Consider the following 11,528-nt stretch of genomic DNA (forward strand, 5'->3'; position numbering starts at 1 on the left):
CACCCTTCGATAATGGTTGAACAGTTCGGAAGCTCTACTGGTGGCATATGCAGGCCGGGTGCGGGGCAGCTGACGGAGCCCTACGCGTGGCAGCCGCGTGCCGGCTTCCCATATGTCACTTTTTGCGCCATTCCACTAAAAACCATTCTATTTATAGGTAATCATCGCCCTCGTTAGGGAATAATTAGACATGTGTAAAATGTGAAGATGAAAGTTGACAGTTTAGAAAATACGTGCGCCTCGGGCAATTTGTGAACTACAGATGCGTGTATGTGATTTTATGGAAGTAAATAGTGATAATGAAAAAAAAAAACTTCTGCTTATATCTTATATTTGGCAGGACGACAGAACATTGAAGAATTTTGTGGGATAAAATAGAGTTTAATGTTTCTTTTCGCGGTTTTCAGTCTTTCTTTTAAAAGTTGTACCTGTTTTTACCAGAGACCAAATTAAAAACGAAAAATTTTGTTAAAATTACTCCATCTATTAAAATTAAAGATTATTTCGGTAACGCATATGTATCTTTTAGGCCTTGCTCTAAGCCCTAATGCATTTATTACTAACTAGTTAACCGAAGGACTAAGGTGACACGTAAACATTATTAAAATCTTTAAAAAACGGTTTCCTTTAATGGCCTTTAGGGGACGTTAAATACTTTTTCTTGCGGATGGTGAAAACGGGCATTAATAGAGCCTAGTAAAAAAAAAATATTCGAAGAATCATTTAATCACTTGTAAACTATTTTGCTATATAAGCGTTCGTTATAAGTTGTAAGGGCTCCTCTATATAACGCGTATAGCATAGCCCCCGCGTGTCAGTTGGCCCGACACCTGTCTCGAGTAACAAACTTATTATATGGCGCAATGTGCGACGTATCCTACTACTGAGGGTTTTCTACTGCTGCTTAAGTGCAAATAGTTCCTTGTTATGTGTTGACTTATTATCTGCTATATCTTGCTATTGCTAAAGAAAAAAAAGGTGATAAAAATATTGTTATCACTTTAACCCATCAAATTCCATAAGCTCACCGGTGAGCGGGACATAATATAATCTATATTATATTTATACGTAAGCATAAAACTTTGTAACCCTTTTGACGAAAAACGGGGAAACGTAGGTGAATGAAATTTTGCACAGTTATAGTTTACATGGTGAAGGAGTGCATCGAGCTAATATTATTTTGAAATTAAGCCTTTACATGAGTAATGTTTTATTTGTTAAAAATATATGAATATTTTTAACGAATAAAACATTACACACACTACAACACACATACTAAGAAAAATGACAGATTTTTGAGTGACAAGCCTATACATACGAATTATACTCTTTTATATTTTGTGGTTGAAGTCTGTTGACAACAAGGTGACAAATATTGAAAATGGATTATAGTTTTTTTTTTATTGAATCTTAGCTACTATTAGACAACACGGCCAGTCTGAGATCAGCTGAGTCCCAGAGACAAGAGTTGAAAAAAATATGATAAAGTCAATATTTTTTTACAAAATATAGGTAGTAGTCCTAATGTCGTTGACACTAAGGTCAAATTTCGACCATTGGGCGATCTCTAGTAACATAAGATTTCCAAGAATCCACGATCGAATGATTAAAGTCTAAAAAGTTAATATGTCAAAAGACTACATTTTAATTTTTAATTTTATTCATACCGCGTACGTGTGGGTTATGTGCGGTTTTGAAGTACAAAGTAGCGAGATTTCTGCAAAACTACCAAAAGGCTAAAATTTAATAACTACAAGTACGATCAGTAAAGATAAGCTCATAGTCCATAGATAATAATATGTATTTATTTAAATTTTAATCAATAACTAAAAAGTAAAAACTAATTACATTCAAAGGACATTCTTCGTATAATAAACGCCAGTCAATCGTAAAACAAGATCAAGAAATTGTATGACTGCGCAGACAGACAGAATAATTATGAAATATTAGACGATCCGCGCGATTTACTCTTTTAAATAATTTCCCCCGTTTTTTCCACATTTTCCTCGATTTCTTCGCTCCTATTAGTTTTAGCTTAATAAAATATAGCCTATACCTATAGCCTTTCTCAATAAATGGGCTATCTAACACTGAAATAATTTTTTAAATCGGACCAGTAGTTCCTGAGATTAGCGCGTTCAAACAAACAAACAATCTTTTCCGCAGCCCTTTGAGATTATGCATTTTAAATTCATCCGTCGCCATCACTATAGAATTAGAATCTTGTTATGGAACTAGGTATAAGCCTATATTGAAACTAGTATTTCTAATCCATACTATTATTATAAATGCGAAAGTTTCTCTGTCCATCTGTCTATTCAGCGGTTTGGGCGTGAAGAGGTAACACACAGACACACTTTCGCATTTACATAATATAATGTTAGTTAGATAAATTAGAATAAAAGTGTAGAAAACGGCATTCCCGATGATATGATGAAATTGAATTGCGGGAAAATAAATGGTTGCAAACAATAAGTTGGAGAAGATTGAGCTTACAGTTACTGTTAATGAAAGTTAAACAACAGTTATGAAATAAGAATTGAGATTTGATGCTAGTTATGAATGAGAATGATGATCATTGATCATTTATAACGATAGTTTTTTTTTTATGAAATAAGGGTGCAAACGGGCAAACGGGTCACCTGATGGAAAGCAACTTCCGTCGCCCATGGACACTCGCAGCATCAGAAGAGCTGCAGGTGCGTTGCCGGCCTTTTAAGAGGGAATAGGGTAATAGGGGAGGGAAGGGATGGGAAGGGAAGGGAATAGGGGAGGGTAGGGAAGGGAATAGGGTAGGGGATTGGGTTTATAACGATACATGGTGCTATTGGAATGTATGTATTGAGTATTGTGTATTTCCTTAAGGATCTTACTTATTTCGGTTCACGCGTGTTTGACTCACAATATTTCCCAAGTCATGAATGAACTTAAAAGTAAACGGCGGCACATGTATCCAAAATAGCAATTACTACGAAGGTCGAAAAAATGAATGAATTCAATTGTATAGTAATTTTTGTCACATCCTGTGTCCCACTACCTGCGTCTTTTATTCTCTGCGGCCCACTACCTGAGGGCCCGGGCTTAGCAGAACGTGACATTCAAAATAAAAGTAAGTACGGCACAACAATCGAAACGGCGGGCCCGAATGGATCCGGCCATCGGGGCATTGTTACATTCTCGGCAGCGAGCACCGCTCCCACCGCTCGGCGCTCGGCTCAGGTATTTATGAATGAACGCGAGGGGCCGGCGTGGAGGATCGTCGGCTGCGGTCGTGGCCAGGTAGAAAATGACACTTTAGGAATTCTTTCGACAGTGGAGAGGAGCTACTCGACTCGGTGGTCGAGGATAAGCCGCAGAGCGGGGCGGGGACGGGGGGCGCGGCGCATGCGTGCGGCCCGCTCGCTCGCACGCCGCCGCCGTCTCAGTCGAGTCGTGGCCGCCGAGGGTGCGCACCGTGCCGACATGCGCCGCTCGCCAACTTTCTCGAGTAGTGATGTGATTCGGTACTTAACGATGTGAAAAATTTCGGAGTGACACTGAGTTCTGTGAGTTTTTGGAGCGCGATGCTCTAGTGATTTTCGACTCGACCTAGCTAGTGAAGAGTACAATATGAAGTGGTTAATCGTGGCTGTGACTGTGATCGTTTCGAAAACGATTTTGGCTGGGGTCGCTCCCCCTGGATCTTGCCCTGCGGTGTGCGTGTGCAAGTGGAAAGGTGGTAAACAAACTGTGGAGTGTGTGGATCGTGCCCTCATCACCGTGCCGGAGCCGGTGGACCCGGCGACTCAAGTCCTGGATCTGTCCGGCAATAACTTGCAAATTCTTCCTCAGGAGGCCTTCGCGAGGACGGGTCTCGTCAATCTTCAGAGGGTGTACCTTCGGAACTGTAACATAGGCCAAATAAACGACCGTGCGTTTAAGGGTCTCACCAACCTAGTCGAATTAGACCTCTCCCACAATTTACTCACGCAGATACCTTCCAATAGCTTCGTAGACGCTCCTTTTCTTCGAGACTTGACGCTGTCTCATAATCCTATTATAAAAATACACGCGGACTCCCTGAGCAATCTCGGAAGCGTGGTGAAATTAGACTTATCGAAATGCGAAATAAGGGATATCAATTCGGACGTATTTAGAAGCCTGCAATCAGTCGAATCTATAAAATTGAACGGAAATAATCTGCGCGACTTACCGCTAAGCTCTCTTGAGAAGTTGGAAAAACTGAGAGTTATAGATTTATCCGATAATCCCTGGATTTGCGACTGTCGCCTGCGCGACGTTAAGATGTGGCTCTCGAAACACAAATTGTTTTCGACGCCGAGCTGCGCAATGCCCCCTCGCTTAGCGAATAAATCTTTTTCGGAGCTGTCGCTGGATGAGTTCGCATGTAAGCCGGAAATATTACCGGTGAGCAGACACGTAGAAGCGACTCTGGGAGATAACGCCACGATCGTTTGCCGAACCGAGGCCGTGCCCGCCGCGAATATCAATTGGTACTGGAACGGCAGGCTGCTCATGAACGGAAGCATATTCAATTCGAACCAAAGAATACATATTTTCGAAGCGGGGGAAGCCAAGAAACGCTCGACCCTCGTCATTACGAATACACAGGAATCTGATTCGACTGAGTTTTATTGCGTAGCTCTAAACAAAGGAGGCACCGCGGAAGCCAACTTCACGGTTCATATCACCCAGATGGCCGCCGGAATGGCGTCTCTGGGAAGCGCGCAGATCGCGAGCTTGGGAGCGGCATTGTTCCTAGTCATCATTCTCGTCTCGCTGGGTCTACTCGTCACTTTCGTTCGATTCCGCCCCGTCCCGGCGTGTGAAAGTAAAACGCCGAACACACTAGACAGGGTGGTCTCTGGGAACGAGGTTCACCCGACCGTGACGGACCGACCCCACGTGGCCGTGCTGGCCAACAGGCAGGACTCGCCCAGCTACGACGACGGCAAATGCAACCCCGTCACGAAGCCGCCCCGGTCCAACGACATCCCCTACACGACCAACCACTACGAGGGCCGGGGCAGCGTGGTCACGACGGGGGGGCAGGTGGCCGTGTCGCCGACGATATCCACCGGCATCGACCCCGACCTCATCAACGATACGCGGCCTGAGAGCGTCAACCGGCCCGGCAGCGGCGAGTACGCGCGGGAGACCTCCGACTCGCTGTACCCGTCCGGCCTCTGGGATCAGATTAAGATGAACCAGGCCAACAACCTGGCGCGGGCGATCAGCTCGGCGATCCCCACGTACTACAACGACCGGACGCCGATCATCGAGAACAGCAGCGTGAACGGGTCGCAGGAGGAGCTGGGGTACGCCAGCCGCACGTTCCCTCGGTCGCACGCGCTGCACGCCGCGGGCCCGCCCGACGCGCCCTACCCCGCCGACTACGGCCTGCCCGTGGGCGGAGCGCGCACGCTGCGCGTGTGGCAGCGCGCGCCGCCCGTGCTGCCGCCCGTCTCCACGCTCAAGCGAGTGCTCACCATCACCAGACCCGCGGACGGTGGTTTCCAGGACGGCTGTGCGACCGACGTATAGACTTTAGGAAACTCACTGTTACGGGTCTCAAATATTTATTACTGTACATATGTATACTGCTAGCCTGTAAGGACGTTCGTGGAATAGATTTTGTATTATATAATTTATTTAGATAGAACTAGCGGGGAGCTCCCGGGATCCCGAGGCGGGTCCAAGACTGATTAGAAACGAAGGATGTAATAATTGTATATTATATGAAACGGATAGATGAGTAAGGTCGCCAAATAATTAATATTATTGTAACTACTGATATATCCTGAATGTTGAAACTCTAAATAGACGTCGCGAGCGAAGTATCCAAAGATCCCCTTCGATATACATAGTGTTATCGTGTCCTGCACGTTGAATGTTACTCGATGTAAGTTAATGTATGTGAATATTTTATGTTGAAAAAAGAGTTTTAGACGTAAATGGAAAAATAAATACGGCGATAACAAATTGTATTTATTGTTTTACTTCAACTCCTCGAAGTCGATAGCGAGTCACGGTCGGTGCCCGGGGACGCGGGCGCGGGCGGTGCAACTCGACACTCGGCGGCGGTGTACCGTTACTGTTAGTTAAAAAATAAGATTCGAGGCTACTTCAGGCCGTAGTGACCGGTATTGATTTTCCGCGGGTGACCTATATGCCGCAGGCGAGAATAATATTTATTATATAAATGCGAAGGCTTTGATTATATTGCGAAGGTATGTTCGTTTGAAGTCGCGTTACTGGCGCGCGAACGCTCGGGTAGATTTGGTATAGGGAGGATTACTCCTTGTGAGAGAACGCTCCTTTAGGCGGTAGTTCGTTCCGTAAAGAAAGTCTATAATGCGAGCAGATATTGAATAAATCAGTTACTTTGATGTTGATGCGGAGGAATGGAGCTATATTGTAATTTGAATATCGAACACACTAATCGCTAAATTATTCACGACCGACCGTCGACAAACCTGGAACATAATAATTTCAACAGCAAAATGTGTAAGTTATTAATAACTCAGCATTTGTTGAACAAATTAGTAGACAACACGATAGGTATACAAAATACATATAAGCAAATTGGTGAAAAGTTCTAAATTGAAGTGTGTCTTAAATTATTATAGTATTGTTATGAGATTTGGTAAAATGAAGGATATTTTCGGAATGTGATCTACTGCTTGTTACATCAAGGATGAAATTGATTGTCATACTGAAAGCCTGCGTACGAGAACTCTAAGCTAAACGCAAAGTCGCTAAATAAATGTATTATTATATTGTTTCTGTGTGTAAGAGCCTGTTTTACCACTCACTGATAAGTGCCGGATAGGCTATCCACAGACACCAACTTATCTGATAGATACTCCATACTCTATCTATCAGATATGTTGCGGATCCGGCACTTATCAGCCAGTGTTGAAACAGGCATTAAATGTCTTAACAAAAGCTATAGATAATTTTCTCGAAAAATCCGCATTACCAAACCATATAATATGTACCAGAGTTCACTTTATTATGTTTCTGCTGCCCAGGCTTATTTACAGAAAAATTAAATATAGTTCTAGAGTCAGAGATCATTTAAAAGGCCAGACCCTTATGCCAAGATGTTTTTTTAATCGCTTCTTTATAGAATCGCCTATCAATATGTATGGAATTGACATAACATTAGTCGAATGTCGACATTATTTCGAACGCTTATGCCAATTTAGATTTTGATTGGCGATTCTATAAACAAGCGATAAAGAAAACGTCTAGGCTAAAGAGCCAAGTTATTTTTGTGAAATTTTGATGTTATTTACACTTGTACAATCTCTTATTCCGGCTGTGTTTGACTGAGCGTTATTGTTCGACGCCGGGGTTCGGGAATTTGGGGGAATTGACTTTATTGCTTTATTTTGATCATCAACAATAGAGTTGATGGTACTAGTTAAATCTTTATAAACTCTCCTAGGTTTATAAAGATTTCACTGGTACCATCAACTGTATTGCTGATGGTACCAGTAATACAGTCGATGGTACCAGTGAGTATATTATTCTGTAACTAGGATACGCGACACTAAAGTCGATTTAACAGCACCTAGAAGCATGGGCGTACCCAGGATTTTAGCTAGGGGGGAGCAGCATACCTGTTTCGAGAAGATAATCGGTCTGGTAATTGAAACAAAAAATTAATTATTATTATTTTTATTAATCTGACTGAAAATATATTTTGTTTCCAACTCTTCATTTTGCGCAGAGTAGGTAACACGTTTTTAATTCCCACTTGCCAGGAAAATTGACGTTTATTTTATATTCCAGGTGTCCCCCTTCCCCCCAACCTGCCCCTACCTGGGTATGCCCATGCCTAGTAGGCAAGTTCTTCCAAAATATTTCGAATAATCTTCAGATTATCATTTTAATTACGATTTTAATTTTGAGCTTTCTCGTATTCCGTAATTATAGCTTGCCTGGCCACATTAGCATAATGATACTTTTATTAATTTCCGTTGTACATAACTTTAACGACACTTAACTGTAGTCTGTAGTTTAATTGCAGGCAGAGTGTATGCATAGAGCAGGGGTTGCCAACATATTTTATTCGAATTACTACGAAGGCATTATAAAAATAAACTATAGTAATAAGTCAATCATAAACTTCAAATAACTCGATAGGATACTATATATCCTATCGAGTTATTTGAAAACTTTGTTATTTTGTAATGTGATTTCAGGGGGGTGAGCCAAAATTTTTTCGTTTACGCTTCGTTATAGAATCGCCGATGAAAATGTATGGAATTGACTTATGTCAATTCCATACATTTTCATCGGCGAACGTCAACGTCATATTAACGAACGCTTATGCGATCGTTAATATGACGTTGACGTTCGACTCGTCTAATGTCAATTCCATACATTTCGATCGGCGATTCTATAACGAAGCGAAAACGAAAAAGTTCGTCGGGTAAATGGCCTGAGCCTGCATTTTTTCACGAGTTCGGTTATATACGTTGTAACAAAACTAAGTTCCGATATGTTCACTGTGGAAGTAGCAGCGCTGAAAGAGCTCATTTTTAGGGTTCCGTACCCAAAGGGTAAAAACGGGACCGTATTACTAAGACTTCGATTTCTGTCCGTCTGTCTGTCTCCAGGCTGTATCTCAAGAACCACTATAGCTAGACTTATGAAATTTTCACAGATTTTTTCATACCCATACAAATTGCCGATCCGGGTATGGGTATGAAGACGGCATTTTTTTGAGTTCCCAGTATTGTTCTCATAGAAATTGTTTATTTTGACGGACTCATTGATGGTTTCAAGGATAACGGTGTTTACACAAACACACTTCATAATATTGTCTCTCAAAGCTTAATTTTAAAATCATTCGCGGATTTGGATTCTGTGGACCACTAGCCACGGACCAACGGTTGAGAACCAATGGCATAGAGGAAACGAGCGGGACACAAAAAGGCTTTTACGACGCGGCGCTGCGTCGGGAGGCGTTGACACCGGACGAGAGATAAGCGACGAGACGCCGCGGCATATCTCTATCCGGTGCCGCGGTGTGAGCGCTAATGTGATAATTAAATATTTCGATAGCTCACACGTTTGGGGGTTACTCAACCGGTATTTCGGTTGGTAAGTTTCGTTGTTAGGAAATTTTACTTGAGGATTTTAACTCGAAATTCATTGCCAGTAAAAGGAATTATTTCTTCATACTTAAATATTATTTATATTCATGGTGTAACAAAACTAAATGGTAATACTTTAGGAATTGAATGTGTCCTTTATATTGAGTTCACTGTGAAAGTAGCAGTGGTAATATAGCATTTTTTTGTGATTTGTATGAGCAAGCGCCCGAGCATCAGGAATTTTCCCATACAAAAGTGAAAAAAAAATCTTTTAGAGTTGCTATTATCACATTGAACTCAATACAGGGGACTCATACACACCCTAACTAAAGTATTATTACTTACTTTTGTTGCACCCTGTATAATTACGTAATTTGTGAATCGTGTATGATTATGCAATATACTTTGGACCTGTCTACAATAAATTAGGTTCTCAACTTTTGCAATAATTTGTACTTTACATTATAATATGTATGTGACAATATGATAGTATAATTAATATTCCTTCACAAGGTAAAGGTAGGTTTCAAAACATCGTTATAAAGTAACTTAACCTTGTGCAAGCAACGATTTTATAAGTAAGTAGGGTGAGAAAAGTACATAAATAATGTAGACCGTACGGCGTGTTTTTTTAGAGGAATTTCCTTCAACTTTAAAGCAATGTTAGTTCATTTTGTAAGATTTACTTTTACTTTGTAATTAAATTCCTCGATTGATATCTAATAAAATTAAATTAAGAAATTTAAAAAACTCCCGCCAAACCACTTTAAAAAGTAATGAAATAATATTTACTGCCTTTAAGTTCAAATAATTCCGAACTTGTGTAAAGTTATATTTTAGTCCATAATTGTTGTCAAGGTGTGTCGGGGGACCGCCAAGTAAACTACAACCTACAACCGCCAAGTCGCTGATTATCTCGATTCGGTTCGCTGTGAACTGATCCACTATAATGTTATGTGAAATCTCAAACCAAACATCTACATTAGCGGTCCCCCGACACACCTTGACAACAATTATGGACTAAAATATTACTTTACACAAGTTAGGAATTATTTGAACTTAAAGGCAGTAAATATTATTTCATTACTTTTTAAAGTTGTTTGGCGGGGGTTTTTTTAAATTTCTTAATTTAATTTTATTTCGAATACTTTTTAAACTTGTGTTGGTTATAGTGCAGAATAATTCCTATCAACGTAATTACCATCTATCAATGTCCTTTTCGATGAGGCCGTCAATATGAGTCCAAACTCCAAACATGAAACCTCCATTTTGGGTTCATACGAGCTTCGTTCCTATAGAATCCTATAGAATCCAGGTGATGCTGCAGCAGCAGCATGTAAATATTTACTGTCTATCTACTTCTTACTGGTTGTCGCAATTAAAATGAGCCCAAACACAAAACCTCTGCTCTAAGTTGGCGAGGAGTTGGATGCTGCAGCACCTGGTCAACTTTCCATTAATATGCGTATACGTATATTGTATATTCACAAATGTCACGAACTAGAATGAAATATAAAACCCATCAAATGAATACAAGTTCTTAACGGCCTTTCATGAACCAGATAAACCCTGATTATCCAGCACTGAGCAGGCTGATGATGATGAATTATAGCTAAGAACACACACGATCATGTCAGCTTTCAAATAAAAAAAAAAAAACTAGATCAAAGTCGGTCCATCCGTTTGGATGCTACGATGCCACGGACAGACAGACATACAGACACGTCAAACTTATAACACCCCTCTTTTTTGTCGGGGGTTAATAAATGAAATTTATCATAAATATTCTTTCGTGTTATAAAATTAATTTCTAAATATATAATTAAAGCTTATGTCAGAAATCACAATTAATGGTTGAGTTACCATAAATTAACATTGGATTTAGTAAATTTTCATTATAGTTTCAACGATCGACTGATATAATTACATGTTTTATAAAATAATCCCTCGATAGCTAAACTAATAGTTATTTGTTTAGTAAAATAAATTCCAAAGAGATTTTGTACAATTGTTTCGTTGAATTTCATACAAAATTAACAACATTTCCAGCAAACCTGGTTAGTAAAATTGAACATAATATTTCAGACAAAAGTTTTGCATATTCAGTAGAATATTTATGTACGCTAAATATAGATTTGTGTTTTAAATAATAAATACTAAATATTCAACTAATAACACGTTACGACTTTGATAAGTTAGAGAAATGCGAAAATACTAGAGATGTGCCGATCATGACTTTGGAAGACTAGCCGACTAGCCGATTAGTCGGCTGCAAAGAAGCCGACTAGTCGGCCAAGCCGATCATGGTTTTTTACTGCTGTTTCGCGGGTAAGTCGCACACGCCGCGCCGCCTGAAAGCGTGTCAAATCGGGTTATGTTTACTTCGCGTACGTTACTTTATTTTGTTTCTATAATAGG

General features: G+C 40.5%; 1 protein-coding gene across 1 annotated transcript; it reads left to right on the forward strand.

Moving 5' to 3' along the window:
• The first annotated feature begins 3,412 nt into the window (after nt 1-3,412).
• On the forward strand, nt 3,413-5,987 carry LOC121739716 (leucine-rich repeat-containing protein 24). Its single transcript, XM_042132258.1, has one exon. It carries the CDS (start codon nt 3,610-3,612, stop codon nt 5,542-5,544), a length of 1,935 nt encoding a protein of 644 aa, XP_041988192.1. The 5' UTR covers nt 3,413-3,609; the 3' UTR covers nt 5,545-5,987.
• The last annotated feature ends 5,541 nt before the right edge of the window (nt 5,988-11,528 follow it).

Source organism: Aricia agestis, chromosome 2 (genome assembly GCF_905147365.1).
Source record: "Aricia agestis chromosome 2, ilAriAges1.1, whole genome shotgun sequence".
Lineage (NCBI taxonomy): Eukaryota > Metazoa > Arthropoda > Insecta > Lepidoptera > Lycaenidae > Aricia > Aricia agestis.

Bases quoted from the DNA above. Each gene is read 5' to 3' on its own strand.
- LOC121739716 (XM_042132258.1), top strand. From the start codon at position 3,610: ATGAAGTGGTTAATCGTGGCTGTGACTGTGATCGTTTCGAAAACGATT.